General features: G+C 42.9%; 1 protein-coding gene across 2 annotated transcripts in view; it reads left to right on the forward strand.

The window, feature by feature from the left end:
• LOC138293180 (putative ferric-chelate reductase 1) overlaps positions 1-16,756 on the forward strand; it is a 240,455-nt gene that overhangs the window by 199,946 nt on the left and 23,753 nt on the right. Inside the window, exons 13-15 of one of the 2 annotated variants that reach the window (XM_069232257.1) lie at positions 5,075-5,133; positions 13,020-13,157; positions 13,248-13,279. In XM_069232257.1, the coding sequence (XP_069088358.1) occupies positions 5,075-5,133; positions 13,020-13,157; positions 13,248-13,279 (229 nt within the window). The remainder of the gene's footprint in view (positions 1-5,074; positions 5,134-13,019; positions 13,158-13,247; positions 13,280-16,756) is intronic. The other variant, XM_069232258.1, reaches the window with a different exon arrangement.

Consider the following 16,756-nt stretch of genomic DNA (forward strand, 5'->3'; position numbering starts at 1 on the left):
TAGGCGAATACAAATCGGCTTGAGTAAACCGATTTAAACTCTGAGATATCCTCATCAATGTTGGACTGGATAAGGGCTTGGTTAAGTTTGTTTGAGCTCTACACTGTGGGATGAGTTATCTTGGGGAATCCGCCAGGGTTGGGTCCTAGCCCCGATTCTGTTTTGTTATACATAAATGGATTGTTTGTCCAGGGCTGGGAAAGATATGCCCAAGATCAAGGCTACACCTATTCTAGCATTGCTTTATGTTGATGATACCATGTTGATGCCCACACTTCTAATGGGCTGAGGATTTTAATAAATAGCTTTGTCTCCTTTATGGATGGTTTGGACTTAAACATTAGTACTGCAAAAAAACAAGTATATGGTCTGTGGATCCAGGCCTGGCAATGAAGGATTGTTTCTGATTCAAGGCAGGCTCATCAAAAGGGTTTCAGATTTCCCCTACTTAGGGGTTGTATTCGATCAGAAATCCTCTTCGGTGTCTTGTGTCTCAAACTGGTGCTTCAGTTCAATCGGGCAGTGGGTGCTGTGTTCGGTTTTGCCCAGAGTGTGGGCAATAAACCTGGGTGTCTGCTTTCTGTGGTTTCCTCAGCTACCTGTGCATACCCTGTGGCTCCCTTGTCACCAAATCCCAGAAGGCTGGAACCCCTTCCCTCACCCTCGCTAGTTGCCTCGTTGTTCAGAACTGCTGTGAATCTCCCTGTTACTCAGGTGCGCGCCCTGGAACCAGCAGGAGTGAGTGCTCTCTGTACAGCTAGGGGTTCAGTGGCCTGAAGGCAGCAGATAGGGGGTTGAGCTTTGGGGAGTTCTAGTGCTGTACTAGGGTGGTGCAGGGACTGTCTGGCCTGTTGGCGTGTCCTCCGTGCCTAGACCTAACAGTCTTCTCTTGGATGTGGGCACACTTGGGCTCCCTCGACTGTCAGATTAGTGTATCCTAATGCGGGGATAGATAGGCATTGGGGAGAGCACTTCCATACCTACAGATGGCAGGGAGGTGCAGATGTCTTGCTTGCCACCATTGTGGGTCAATGTTATCAGCCTGGGCTTCCTCAAAGATGGCCCATAGTTCTAACAATTATTCCCATTTGTCCTTCTTTTGCCCTGTGTATTTTATTTGTATGTATGTTCTTGTGTGTTCAATTATATTAGCGTTGAATGTTTCCACTTTGAGCCCGGGGAACATGTGTGCCTGTGTGTGTGAATGTGCGTGTGTGTGTGTGTGTAAAAGTCATGGCAGAGTTTGCTAAGCTTTTTAGCCTGAGTGGGGAACTTACTCTGCATATGCTTTAAAGGGGTTTCCATGATGGGGTTGGGTAGTCTTTTTTGGAATGGTTCCTGTTTAAGTTTTTTAAAAATGTTTTTAGGAGATTTTTAAGTTATTTGCATCCTAACTTTTGTATTTGTATAGGATTTTTTCAAGTTTTACTCTGATAGTGGGGAGATATGTACAAGGGTGTTACTTGATCTACTCTAGTAGTGGGAAATATATATACAGAGTTACTAGATCTAATGAGTTCAATGTTATTCAAAAATGCATCAAAATAAACATTTAGGAAACACAAACATCAATGCATATGAAGAATCACAAGCTAGAAAAAAGTGCAATTGTCATTTGGCATCAAAATAGCAAGCCTTACTTTCACATCAAATAATTTGTAAGAATCAGCAATACCTCATAGCATTTTAAGTTGTCAACTAACACAGTACTTGAGGTAAAACACAGCTACATAAATTTGCTGATAATGTACGTTTGGTCACCAACAGACACAACACTCAAAACAAGGCACAGTCATATTAATTCACCAGCATCACAACATCTAAATGGCACCTTTCCAACTGGCAAAAAGAAAAGCTGATCAGGCACAAAAAGAAACAAAAGGAATGGCTTGTCAGCAATACCTTAGCCCACTCCTAGGACAAATTATCCCGTGACCAAGGGAAGCTCTGTGCAATGGGGGAGCCTGATAATCTTGTTGATATCAGCTTGGGTGTGAAAATTAAAACAATTAATGCAGAAAAGGGAAGGGGCGCCTTCAATTATCTTAAGCCCTTCTCTGCAAGATACAAGCTATACCTATTCTCCTGGATTCCAATTCTTTTAGTTCCCTAATGTCCGATTTACACCCTATGTCACACCCAGGGATCCTGCATACCCTATGTGTCATGCCCAGCGGTCCAAGCAAACACACCTCTCAGTTCTTTTAGATGATATCAGTGTTAAGAAACCAGTGGCACTTAGAAACCATCTTTAGACTAGTAAGATCGTGGGCCCTATATCACACCCAGGCCTATGCGTACCATCTGTGTCATGCCAAGCAGGCCAATCGAAAGACACCTCTTACAACAGAGGCTTTGACCCTATGTCACACCCAGGGCCTTATAAGTACCATCTGTATCATGCCCAATGGTCCAAGTGATCAGCAACCCAAAAATAACAACAACAAAAAAAATAACATTATTCCCCTTCCCTGACGCTGAGGATCAACAAGGTGACTTCCACGACTGTGCGGGTATGCTTTTTTTTTTCCTTAGATTGCCACAGGCCAAATGCTAGGACTAGGGGCTCTGAGGGCTCTTACCCTTCCAACGACAGCTTCAGGGTGGACATTCACCCCTTGAATTCATCAGAACTTTCAATCAACTGCTACGTCTGCTCATCTTTCTTGTTGTGCAAATGCGAATCCAAACAGGCGGGGTCCCATTCCTTGGGTCGCAGCTGGGCTCAGAGAACCAATCAGCTCCTGACTGGCTTACCAAAATGTTGCTCGAATGAGAATTTAAAGAAATAAATAGTCCCCTAGAATCAACCCAATCATTTGCCCACTCAATTACAAAATCAACACTATTCTACAGAGAAGGGTTATAACAGTACCACAACAATATCGGGCTCACAACTCTGTTACAAAATAAATACCATTTATTTTATCCACTTATTAAAAATCAGAATTAATATCACACACATTGTTGCACATCATGGTAAAGAAAAAATCTTTAAAATTACACAGTACATACACAAATACATTTAAAATTGAAAATCACAACCCAAAACAAAAAAATATATATACAGCCTAAATTCCAGGAGACATACACAGAAATATACTATGACACTGATCAGTCAGCAATTGTTATGCACATTGTTAGGAAAACCTTTTTTCATCTACAACAACATGCTACATAGTATTGTATAAGAGTTGATTCTAGGGGAATATTTATTTCTTTAAGTTCCTGTTGGTGCCCTATCCCCTTGAAGTATGGGGCCCTCTCTTGCTTTTACACTAGTATTGGATGGGAATTTAACTTAAAAAACACAAGACGTCTGGCAAAACAGGAATGGTTTGTTTAATTAATCATTAGGCCTGGAGGGCAGTTACAGAACCGGGGTATGAGGACTGTCTCTCATTGTACATCGGTTGAATCCAGTTTTTATACACTTCTCTGAGTGCAATTAAACTATAAACTGCATCTTTTCTTAGTAAAAAAAAATGTGAACAGTTGTCAAGGAGTTGTAAATACACTTCCAGATAGTAGACGCAGGTGAGCCTCAACCTTGCATCAGCAGAATCTGGGTCAGCAAGTATGTGTCCAGGTGTCCAACCTGAGGGGCGCTGGGTCACTGCATAGTCTGTATGTGCTGTGTCCTGATTGGCTACGTGTACCTAATTATATGTGACATCTAACTTTATGATGTTTTTGGAATGCACACATCCCTCTGGCCATGTGTGTTTTATTGGGGCCATTCTCTGGGGACCATTGTAGGGTTGCTTCCTATCTGTTGGATCTGATCTAAGTTTTCCAGTTTGTGTGTTTGGCTGCCAGCTACGTTTCACCCAACCTGTGACCTCTCAGTCATTAACTTCAGGCCTAGGTCTACAAGCCTTCCTGACCATGTACTTACGTGCTGGGGTTGAGGGAGAGTTCTTGGTGGGGAAATCTAACAATGGTGATGCAACTTTGTGTATAAAAATATGTTGCAGTGTGCATCATCATTGATCAATCCAATAATAAGGTGTGCCTTAATTGTTTTGGGTCCTGAGTCCATGGGAGCGAGCACTTTTGGCCAGATTCCGGCTAGGGACAGTAAGATCCTCACTCTGTTTCCACGTAGGCCACTTTGATTCTGGCTCTTTTTAAGTCTGCCCTTGTTGTTTACTCTGTCACAAAGGTGACGCATATCCCGTCCGCTGTATTACAGTCCTATTATATCCTCTGGGAATCGTAATGGGGTCGATGTTATCTGTTATGCCATACTCAAAATCAGGCCCTCTATTTTTTTTTTTTTACAAATACTATAATTTGTTTACTAAAATGTGTTAAAACCAACTCTAAATATAAATGGATGTCAGCAGCGCATATTAACTTTGTTGTTTTTGTGTTCTCTATCTAGCATTCAGGTTTGCTTCAATGTTAGACGGTTTTTAAAAGATGCTTTTTTTTAAGTGGTAATCGATTACTTTTTGATCCATTGTTGTTACTTTATTTTTATTCTTGTGATGATTTATGTATTGTTTGTGTTGCTTTCATGATTATTTTCATATAATCAAACAAAGCTTTTCTGATGATGATGATAGGCGGAAGGATCCGCAGTTTCCGAATGGTGCGCTTGTGGAACACTGAGGTTGCCTAGTCCAGATTCTAGGTTTATTCCGTCTCTCCTTTTTACGTGTATCACTCTTTTGATATCTTTCTCTTCCTCCTTCTTTCTCCCTTTTCTGTCTTTCTCTCTCTTGGTCTGGATCAAAGTCTGATGATGAAAAATAAGTCCAGGTTCCCAAAAATGAGCACGGGTTATCCATCACCTTCAACCAATGACACAGCGTAGGCACTGCTTGACCTATATCCAGCATTCTGCAATGCAAAATACATGCATACCACAATCATTTTGTAGCACTGTAATATTATTAACTCCATAGTAGGTCTTTTGAGGATTAAAGACTCAAGTTGAAAATATTCTCCATTGTCAAGCTATTTAAGTGTTGACTTTGTCCCTCCGCATTTACTCTGATTAAAAAAAATGGTCAAAACGAATCAGAAATATGAAGTAACATTTGCAAACATCCATTTGCCTCCACAGAAGATTCATCTTTAACTGGTTTCATGCTCTAAATGCCATGGTCATAAAGGTACTTGCAGGTAGGTTTCTTTAAAAATGTAACTGATTACTGTACACTAAACTTTGTGGAAGTGTTATGTGTAATTGTAAAGTGCATTATCACCCATTAGGTTATACTGGCATTGCGCAGGTGTGTTGTCCTAGCCCTGTCTATGGTCAATTAAAAAGCCAGGTACTAAGGTTCTTGCAAAATTCAAGAAGAAAGGAGGACACTCTGATATTAACACCTTACTTTAGGGGCTATGTGGAAGAATGGCACCTTCCAGATCTGGTTCTGTGTATGTGTGGGTTAGGAGAAGGTGTTTGGGTTGTTTGTGGGAGGGATGCAACTGTTCAGGTAGGTGGGGCGTAAGATTTGTGTGTGAGGAGTTTAAAATGGGCATGTTTTTGTATTTGGAGCCAGTGTAGCTCCTTGAAATGTGGTGTAATCTTGTGTGGGAGTTTGAGGAGGGGTCTGATTGCCGGGTATGGGAAACTTTGCAGTCTTGTAGTGAGTTGCTTCATGATCGCAGTGTAGATGCTGTTCCCATAGTCCATCGAGATAGTGACTAGGGAGTGAGTGAGTTTTTCTAGTGTTGCTTGGGAGCCATTTGAAGATCTTCCTCAACATATTTATTGTTTGAAAGAAGAATGCACCAACAGCATTGACTTGTGTGGTCATTTCCAGCTTGTTGTTGGTGATTATTTTGACATTCCTAGCACAGGTGCTAGGTGTGGGTCAGAGTTCAGAGGGGTACCAGTTTAAGTCCCATGGTGAGATGCTCTTGCTGAAGATCACTACTTTGTCTTGTCAGTGGTGAGTGACTTTGATCATGTAGGCCGTGAACTTGTTTCTTGTGTTAGGGGGTCTTGTCCGAGAGGGAGTGTATGAGTTGTGTGTCTTCAGCATTGAAGAGGATATTGTTCTTATGTGCACAGATGAAGCTGGCCAGACGGATCATGTATGCATTGAAGAGGGTGGGGTTGAGGGTTGAAACTTGAAGCACTTTGCATAAGTCATTTCTGGTTTCTAAAGAGGAAGGTTCCAGGTCGACAGCTTGTGTTTTATTGTTAAAGAAGGAGCAGATCCAGTAGAGATAGGGTTCTTAAACGGCAGTTTCTTGCGGGCTCCCGACGAGGATGTAGTTTGAAACATTGTCAAATGCTGCAAAGAAGTCCAGGAGAATAAGGGCTGCTGTGACTCTTCTGTCAAGGATTATGGTGATGTCAGTGGTATCAATGAGTGCTGATTCTGTACTGTAGTTGGGCTTGTATCTGGACTTCCTGGCATTGAGGAGCTAATGGTTTGTGAGGTGGTCAGTGAGGAGTTGGTTGATTTCTCTATGAACCTTGCCAAATATGGTATGAGTGCGATGGGTCTGTAGTTGGAAAGAGTTATGTGGTGTGTGTCTGGGGATGTGATGGAGTTGATGGAGGCATTGAGGAGGGGTGTTATGGCTTCTCTGATTAGTAGGAGACCTTTGGTATAGTGGGGACAAGGAACGGATGGGGCATCTGAATGGATGGCCTCAAAGTAGCAGCATTCTTTCCTCATGCATGATGGGAAGCTGAGTTGTGACGGTGTTCGGTTGAAGGTCAAAGTTGCTGTATATGGAGGTGATTCTGATAGCTGGGTGCAAAGATCTTGTGAGGGGGGTAATTTTACTGGCGGCAGAAGGAAGGTAGTGAAATATTTGATGCTGGCAAAGATTTCCTTGTTACTGTTAGTGCCGGTGTAGATGCCATCTGCAGGAGCTGTGCGCTTGGTGTTCCATATCTGTTAGTGGTAGCATCTTAAGGCAGATTTGAAGATATCTTTATCTGTGATGTTTTCACTTGTTCTCCATTTGTTCTCCAGTTGCTTGCAAGAATATTTCATCAGCCTGAGGTCCTTTGTGTACAAACTGGCATGTGGTTGGGCTATTGACATTGGATTATGCTTGAGGGGAGTGGTAGGTCTATGGTTGTTTGGGATAGATATGTTGAAACTAATGAGGGTGTTGTCTATCCCGGTCATAGTTGCTGGCTTGGCAACTGTGATTTTGCTGCTTAAGGAGAAAAATTTACCCAAAAGGTGTCCATTATGTGGGTAGATTCAGTAATGTGCTGTGCTGAGGTCAAGATTTCTGAAATTTCCTAAAATGTGCGGTAGCATTTGAGTCAGTGCATTCTTCTTGGTGAAAGTTAAGGTATCCGAGGAGGATAAATTTTGCTGGCAAAATCGGTGCAGGGTTATTGTGGTCCATATATGAGGGTTCCGTCTAGGAAGAAGTTGGCTGTCATGTGTATCTTGAACGTGAGGTATTCCATGTGGTTGGTGGGGTGTGCGTGTAGATGGTGCAGATAATATCTATGAATATAATGATGACTCCACCTCCAGGCTTAAGCTCACAGTCGTGCCTAGCAATCTTGTGGCCAGCAAGGATGGCTCTAGTGATGTCTGGTGCAGAGGTTGGGTTTAACCTTGTTTTTTTGAGGAAGGGAAGCACGAGTGCAGTAGGTCCCATATCTTTGTGACGTATTTAGTGAGCACACAGGTGTTGAGAAGCATGTTTGAGAGAATGGTGTGGCGTTTTGTGTGAGTGGTGTATGGTCTGTGTGAGCGTGAGTGGGTGACTGGTTTGTGTGTGAGTGAGCAAGTGGGGTGCTGGGTGCTGTTGATGCAGGAGTGGTGGGTGTGAGTATGGGAGTGTTCATGAGATCTTGCAAGAGGTGTATGTGAATACTCTGTCGGCATTGTGTGGTGCCGTGTGGCAGCAGTATGGTAAGCGGCGGCCAGGGTTGACAGCAAGGAGGAGCATGGCAGGGTAGCAGTGGGAGAACTGTAAATCCTAGCACTGGGCACAGTCCAGGCCCATAAGGGTGCAGATGGGCTTGCCGTTGGCGCACCATTGGTGCACTTGCTGTGTATCCACATTGCAGAGACCATTAAATAGGTCATGGGAGGGGGTAGTAGCGCACGGTGCCATGAGCTGGAAACTACTAATGTTACTTCTGTGCAGATGAATGATGTCACTTCTTGTGTAGTTGATGACTGGGACGTGTTATTCTCTTGCTTGGCTTCTTCTTTTAAAGATGTTTGTAGTGGGAAACCACATATGTGACTCCATGTGCTGATGGATGATGGGAAATCCAGTTGTGTCACTTCCTGTTCAGATGGATGCTGGGAAATGAAGTCCTCTTTTTTTTGGCTTCTTCTAAAGTCGATTTTGACAGGAAACTAGAGATGTCACTTACTGTTCTGGTGGATGATGTGAAATCTTGTGATATCACTTTCTGTTCAGATGGATGGTGGGAAATCCAGCGATGTCCCTTCTGTGCGGATACATAATGGGAAAAGTATGACTTACTTATTTGAAATCTAACAACTAGAACTTTACCATATGGTGAAGTTTCATTATGTAAACGTGGAATGGCTTTTTATATTGTATATTTCTTTTAAATTTGTAGGAAACAGTGTTTGTGAGTCCGCGTTGCACCGCTCAATATATCTTTTACATTATCCTTCTTCCTCCTGAGTTTATCTTTTTTTTTTTCCTGCTGCCATTTACGGGATACCCGGGAACCATTTTAAACCTGTTCTGGCCGATTGTCTAAAGCATATCACAATACTCAATCATGTCAGTTGTTACTAAAAACAAAATCTCTGCTTTACATTGTTTAAAGATAAAGAGCAAAGCAGTGATGCCCATTTTAACAAAGGCCAGGTTTATCAAGATTTTGTGCTTGTTCAGCGCCAAAAACAGTGATGCAAACCAGCACAAAGATTTGAATCCTGTTGAGAGCTGGAAAGGAGCAATAAAGAAAAGCTCTACTTTGCATCTTGGAGGTGTCACATGAGTGATACATGAGCTTTCCCATATGACCATCTATGTTTTTAACACTACAACCTAGCTTCTAAAATGGTAGGCAGGGCTTTGCACCAGAAATATATGCCTCTTTTTTTCTCCAAAACTTTCCTACTTTGCATGTGTACTGTAATGTATGGCACACATACAAAAGTGAAAAAGTTCTAAACTATAAGTATTGTATTCTGTATTAAAAAGGTATCTCCCAGTGCAAAAGCTATACTGGACATCACACACCCTTGCAATTTTGTGCGACGGCATGCTTGGGCCACAAGGCTGACGTAGTGCATCATTAGTGGACGGCTGGGGAAGGGAGGAACAGCGTCGTATCTTCATGTCTTACTAGACATGCCACTTCCTGTGACACAACGTAGTCCAACAACTTTAGTTGCTGTGCTGCCTTGCATCAAAGTGTCAGTAAATCTGGTTCTTAAACTTGCAAATACACTGTTTCACCATAGTGTGGCTTAGATGGCAAATAAAAAATATACATAAATTTGCTTTCAATAGTTAGTTAAATATTGGTATTCTGACATACTATTTACTATCTGTTGAAGTGTTTTACTTTTTTGGATTCAAAATATAACACAGCGGATATTCCAACTCCGCTATGTAGTGAAGATCTACATTGATGTTTGAATATGCCAGAAAACATTAAACTCTGCACAATCGCAGATAGGAGGGTAAAAAGTAAATTTTGGCACATGGGCTGAGTCCCCAGTAAAAACTCCGCTGACATGTCATGTGCTACTGATTTCCAGTTTGCATTTTGTACATGGGAAGTGCCACTGCCACCAAATGTATGCTTCCCGGCAGGGCCTTGGGTCACACATTTTTGCACTTAAATTATTTACATTTCTAATTTGAAGTGTAGTTAATAGTGCAGTAGTATCTTTGAAATAGTATTCTAAATTTAAAATTCATATATATACATATTATATATAAATGTTGTACACATTATCATTTAACTTCCAAATATATATCATTTTAAACTTCAGGTAACTTATCGAACTTTCCCTATACTTCACTATATGAAGATCTCTGCCCCATTTACGGGCAACTGGAAAATTACGGGAGAGGAGTAATTGTTTGTTTAGCATTATTTCTTATGTCTGAATGCAACAGAACACAAACAGTGAGTGCAAGCGGCTGCTCGTGCTCGCTAAATGTGCTCTAGATGTAGAATTACCTCCAACGTACTCCCGGCATTTAGGAAGTTTTTTTAGCCCCAAATGCACTCTTGCTTCCAAAATGGACTTGTGGTTACATTTTGTTCTAAGAAACAGTGCTAAATGAAGCTGAGCACAAATAGTGAGCGTGAGCAGCCACACGTGCTCAATAAATGTGTTCTTGCAGTAGGATTTTTTTCTTTAAATTATTTAAATTACTTAACCACACTAAGATAAATAATTGCATAATTATCAGTAGTTCCACTTAAAAGACAAGCTTAATTAGGAAAGTTAATTCAATATTTCGGCAAAGTTTAAATTTCTCCCATGCCTAGAAACATGTCCTCACTTTCTGCTTCCCTCAGCGCTTTGCTATTAAAGAAGCGGCCACAGCGGTTGTATGACAGAACCACGCATGGCAGAATCATGCGTGGCTTAACAACATGTTTGGAACCACAATCGCGTCTTAACCACGCATTCCTTTACAACGAATTTCATTGTAAAGGCATGCTTAGTAAAGGTATATTTGGTAACGCCATGCGTGGTTGTGTGATACAACCCCCTCGCCACCGCCCTAAACCCCAAAACCTATCCTGTCCTAAAAACTACCCCAAAACCTTGCCCCACCCTAAAACCTGCCCTGTCCTAAAAACTACCCCAACCCTCTGCCCCCACCTAAACCCTAAAAGCTAGCATGCCCTGTCCTAAAACCTACCCCGCCTTATCCCAAAAAACTACCCTGACCCCCCCCCCACTCCTGCCCTAAACCCTACTGTGTCCTACACAGTACCCCGGCCTTCCCTAAAAATTGCCCTGACTCTCCACCCCGCCCTAAACTCTACTGGGGTAGTCCTAAAAACTACCCCAGCCTGTCATAAAAACTACCCAGGCCCCCACTCCCACCTTAAACCCTACCCTGTCCTAAAAACTAACCCAGACGGTCCTAAAAACTACCCCGACCTGACCTAAACCCCAAAAGCTACCCTGCCCTGTCCTAAAACCTACCTCACCCTGTCGTAGGAACCTGACCCTGACCCCCACCCTAAATCCTAAAACCTACCCTGTCCTAAAAACTACCCCACGCTGTGGTAAAAGCTACCCGACCCCCGGCCCAAACCCTAAGACCTATCCTGCCCTGTCCTAAAAACTATCCTGCCCCCACTCTATAAACCATAATAGCTACTCTGCCCTGTCCTAAAACCTAAACCCCTCCCTTTCCTAAAAAACTATCCCTACTCCCAGCCTATACCCTAAAACCTACCCTGTCCTAAAAATTACCACACCCTGTCCTAAAAATGATCCTGATCCCCCACCCTGAACTCTAAAACCTACCCCGCCCTGTTCTAAAAACTACCCAACCGCCACCCTGCCCTAAACACTAAAACCTACCCTGTCCTAAAAACGACCCCACCCTTTCCTAAAAACTACCCAATCCTCCATCTGAACCCTAAAACCTAACCTGACCTGTCCTAAAAACGACCATGCATTTGCGTGGTTCAGGCACATGTATAGTCCAGGGCGAACATGGTAACGCTTGCATGCTTACGGCTGCGTGGCTCCGGCCACGTTGTAAAGGCTGTTTCCCGGCCAGAGATGCTAGAACGATCCAGTCTGTAATACAGATTGGACTGGTGCTAAACACTTGCTCAAATGCACGGGTGCAAGTCCCCTGCACATGAGAAAATCCTTTGCTTTTGTGACTGCATCATATTAGTGACACAGGCATAGATGCAGAGGCCACATAGAGGTGGCACACAGAAAACGCACCCCTCCCACCACACAAGGGCACTCTTTGGATGGAAGGGGAAAGGGTTATTCCCCTGACATCCTCTTGAAGGCAGATGCAGTTAATCACTGCACCTGCCAGCATGGTGATCACTGCCACCCTTTACAATTCAGTGTTACCGCCTATCAGTAATTCACTATACCCAGTTTAGACAAAGGTTGGGAACAGCTCACATTTTGTCATAGGTGCCCTGACCTTGTCTATATCCATCACATCTAATTAAAGTGTTACATTGGTCCTAACAAGGGCAGTGTGCCCTAACTGTGATAGGGCACTTTTAGGTAAACAAAAACATTTTTCATAGGACATGTAAGAGAAAGCATATATTTGCTCACACGTAGATTTAAGAGGAAAACAACCATGAGAAGACGGTAGAGGGATGAAATGAGACATGAGGGAATGAACCATTTTGCATACTAATTTGCCTAAAGTGCTTCGTTACATGTTTATGTTCACAGGACTGTTTTCCGTTTTAGCCGGTCCTTGGACTGTAAGGTGGCTTCTTTCCTCTGAGCAATAGCATAGTTGGAGGATGCGGATAGACTTTGGCAACATGAGCCCATAGAGTGGCCCAGGCCATAGTGTTTCGTTTTTGTTCTGAGGAATTTAGAGCATTTTTATGAATGCATCTGCAGCTAGCCAGATGTATTTGAAAGTGACCAGGGCATTTACAAGATGCCAGTGGAGTGGTATTCGAAAATAAGCTGTAAGGCGTATTTGCTTTAGGAGATATACATTAATTTATCTCAGTAGAAGCAGAGTCAGGAGATGAAAAGAGAAAGAAAATAGATCTGAAACTCCAACATGTATCGGTTGCATGAACCTGTAAAATCTTTGGGATGTACGGTTACTTTATACATATCAGACAGCTATTTGACAGAAGTTAACCAACAATAATGGCTTTACTTTAAGCTGAGTATGTTGTCACAATGCTGAAGCTCTTGCCAGTTTGTTGCAGGTAGAACTGATTTTAAAGCAGATAATTCCTATGCCACTTCAGCAGGTATCAAACACTTTAAATAAGGCTTCACTTGCCAAAGTCCAGTCTATGGTCAACCTTTGTTGAAGTTATCACGTTCTGATTTGTTTTCATAATTATCTCTTCCTCATTTTTATTCTTTCAGTGGCTACTTTATTTCTAGGATTTAACCTAATTGATAGATCCTCGAACTTATGGTTGCCCAAAGTCCTGGGAGGGTTTGTCGGATGGGAGGCCCTGACCATTGTACTTCTGGAGCTGAACAATCACCTGAAACTGAAAGGTACGATTTCTACCATATAATATTTCTTGTCTGCTATCTTTGTGAATGGTGTCAAAAAGGAGCTACTCACTTAGTTATTATATTTTTCAGAATCAAATGTGTATGAATTCAGCGAAAGGAAGGTAACGTATTTGTGCAACTTATCAGCATATGTAATTTTCTCAGAATGTCTATTTTCAAAATGGGGAGTCACTTTTATAACATTGATTTTGTGGGCGTTATAGGCTGCTAAGGACATTGTCACCAGAGCTACATATTGTATATCCATTTTCAGTCTCCAAGCACCACAAGGGAATTTCCACTCTGTTGTAGTAACAAGTCAGGGGAATGCCAACTGTAGAAGTGTGAAAGTAGGGTAAAGGGAAGAGGGAACTTCAAATGAAAAACAACCAGGCTTCTGTGAGTGAGAAGTGGCACCAAAAGAGCCTCTAACATATTCACAAGCACTCCCTTGAACAGGAAAAAAACTATGCGAAAACAAAGTTTGAACCAGTATGAGCATGAAATGCAAATTACTTCTACACTAATGAGAGTGGTTACAAGAGGAAACATCTCTACTAACTGCCTTCATTCTGAGGAGAAGGGGAAAGTGCACTGTGAGGGGGCCTCGGAGAAAGGTCACAGCATCAATAATAGGAGGAGACTGGATGCCTGGTAGTTTGGCTCTCAAGCCATGTACCAAACTACACAAACACCACAGCCTCACAACTCTCTAACTTGCTAGGCAATTGTGCAGCCGTCTCCAATTCTACTTGTACCACCCTGGAAGTGCAAGCAGGCTTCCTTGACCTGTTGCTAGCCTGCCCTCAACGTTGCCACCTCAGCTACTAAGCGCCAACATTCCAATTACAACTGAACGCATATTGCAGACATTGCCAGCAGATCCTTCTTAGGATGTTTTTACCCTCTGCAGTCTTCCAGATGAAAGCCTAACGTTGCTGATTTAGGCTTATGGATGTACTCTCATTAAGTTTTTTTCAACGACTGAAGGACCGCAACAACAATTCTTCCTCTTCATATTCTGGGGACCTATCAACCACAATAGAGGGTGATGGCAAATTCTTCCTTGTGTCTGCTGGTTTAATTCTAGAAATGTGTAAAATGAGAGGTAAATTTACTATGTTCCTGCATTAGATAGGAGTTTAGAAGAGAGCCAAACTGAGCCCACAATCTTGTGCTCCTGTGGAGGTTTCCTGTGTCTATCAGCAAACCTGTTATGGGTTAGCTTAACCTGAATGAGAATTTGTGCAGCTTTGCTGTTAGCCTTTGGTATGTCCTGCAAGTGATTATTTGCTCAAATAATATTCTTACCCTAGAGGGTCAGTGGCAACATCTTGGTGGAATGCCCTACATACATAATAAAGGAGAACATACTATAGATGAATGCAGGGAATTGTTATAGGAGAATGACGATTCCCAAAATAAAAATGATCAGGAAATCTAAATGTAACTAAAGAGACAGAGGCTAACATTGCATTAACTATTTAATGCCACTACTACAGCACCGTTTTCAACATTAGAATACCAACAATCCAAAACTTGGACATTAAGGCCCATATTTATACTCTGTTTGCACTAGATTTGCGTAAATTTTGTAATGAAAATTCAGTACAAACTTAACTCCATATTTATACTTTGGTGCTAGACCCGTCCAGCGCCAAAGTTATGGAGTTTGAGTCATTTTTTGTACGTGAAAACCTACCTGGTGCTGATGACATGCAAAGTAGGCATTCCCGTGCAAAAAATGACTCTAAGGCATGTGCGCCTTATTTATCCTCCCACGTCATGTTGACGCACAGGAGGAGGCGGGCCTTAAAAAATGATGCTGAGCCCATTTGCGCTGTTTTTTAGGGCAGGCATTAAGGGACCTGTGGGCTCATTTCCATGGTCTCTGACCATGTAAGCAGTCCACAGGTGCCCTTCCCTGCCCTCAGAGACACCCCCTGCCATCCTCGCCCACCCCTGGAGGACACCCATGGATGGGGGGACCCATCTACGGTAAGTAGAGGTAAGTATTTTATTTTTTTTGTAGGTGGCATAGGAGGGCTTAACTAGGCCCCCCCCTACATGCCACTGTGTCCGATTGGCCATGCCTAGGGGACAGAAGTCCCCTGGGCATGGCCATTGGGCAGGGGGCATGACTTCTGTCTTTGCTAAGACAGGAGTAATTTCCATGGGGGTTGTGCGTCAAAAAATTACGCTAGTCAGATTAGAGTAATTTTTTTTACTCTAACCTGACTTGGACCATTCTTTGACGCACAACCCCCAGTCTTCCCTACGTCTCTGCTGCCCGGTTAGAGTAATTTATTTTGAGGCTAACCAGGCTGCAGCGCCGGCTACCGTAATTCCTTAAATATGACAACCTGCTGGCGCGTTGGAATGGTGGTAGCCGGTGTTAAACTTTTTGACGCAAACCTGCGCTGGTGCAGGTTTGCGTCAAAAAGTATAAATTTAGGCCTAAGTCCATACATAGTCCCTTCATAGAAATCTCATCCTCTTGTAAAAGCTGTGAACTGATGATTCACAATGCACACTGTCCATGGTTGTCTTCTCTTAAAAATCCTTCTTTTGTGGGTCTAAGTTACAAATATACCAGATATTAATATTTCATTGGTGAAAAACCTCAAGCATGTGACAACAAGATTAACTTTATGTTAGAAATGGGGGTCTTTGGTTGGCAGTCAGGTTGCCCCCTGTCCAAGCAGGGTAGTCAGGGTAAAGGAGAAAGACACCTGGTTAACCCCCACTCACCCTCTTGGTAGCTTGGCACAAGCAGAAAAGCTTAACTCAGAGTCAATGTGTAAAGTAATTGTACCAACACACACAGGACTACAGTGAAACACTACAAAAGGGAAACTACGCAGGTTTAGAAAAATAGTAAATATTTTTCTAAATAAAACAAGACCAAATACACTAAAAATAAATCCACAATTAAAAATATGACTTTAGGAATTTAAAACACAAAGATAGTGCCTAGAGGCACGAATTCTGCAATCTGATAAGACAGTATCCTGACGGAGTCATTTCCCACAATGCAACACCACTGGCACCGTTTACAGAGTCATACGGACCCCCAAGTACACTACCTAAGCAAAACGTGTGGAAAACAGGCCAGAGCACGGAGTCGGGGAGCGAGGTGTCACTGGATCTGATGCAGCATCTGTTCCAGTACAGCAGGGCAAAGGAGCAGAGGTATTTTGAAGAGGCATCTGGTCCTTACTGCGGAGTGGTGGAAGTGAGGCAGCGTCGGTTGGGAGGAGTCAGTCCTGTTGCACTTCCGGCGAAGTCACAATGCTGCATGGTGACATCACACGGTTTTGATCATGTCACAGGGTCACAGGCACTGACGGAGTCGAGTGTCATGAACCTCTGGTGTACCACACTCCAACTCACGAGTTAGTGCAGATGTCAGCGGCTGCAGCGATGTTGGTCCTACGTTGTTGGTGGGGTCGCTGCGTCTCGACGAGGTCCTCGGATCCAGGTTTAGGAGTCGTCGCAGGCTTCATGCAGAGGTGTCCTTAGTGAATTCGCACGGAGTTGTCTGACGTCGTTTCACAGGATTTTCACCAGAAATTCACTTTCAGGGACCCATGAACTGG

Source organism: Pleurodeles waltl, chromosome 4_2 (assembly GCF_031143425.1).
Source record: "Pleurodeles waltl isolate 20211129_DDA chromosome 4_2, aPleWal1.hap1.20221129, whole genome shotgun sequence".
Taxonomy (NCBI): domain Eukaryota; kingdom Metazoa; phylum Chordata; class Amphibia; order Caudata; family Salamandridae; genus Pleurodeles; species Pleurodeles waltl.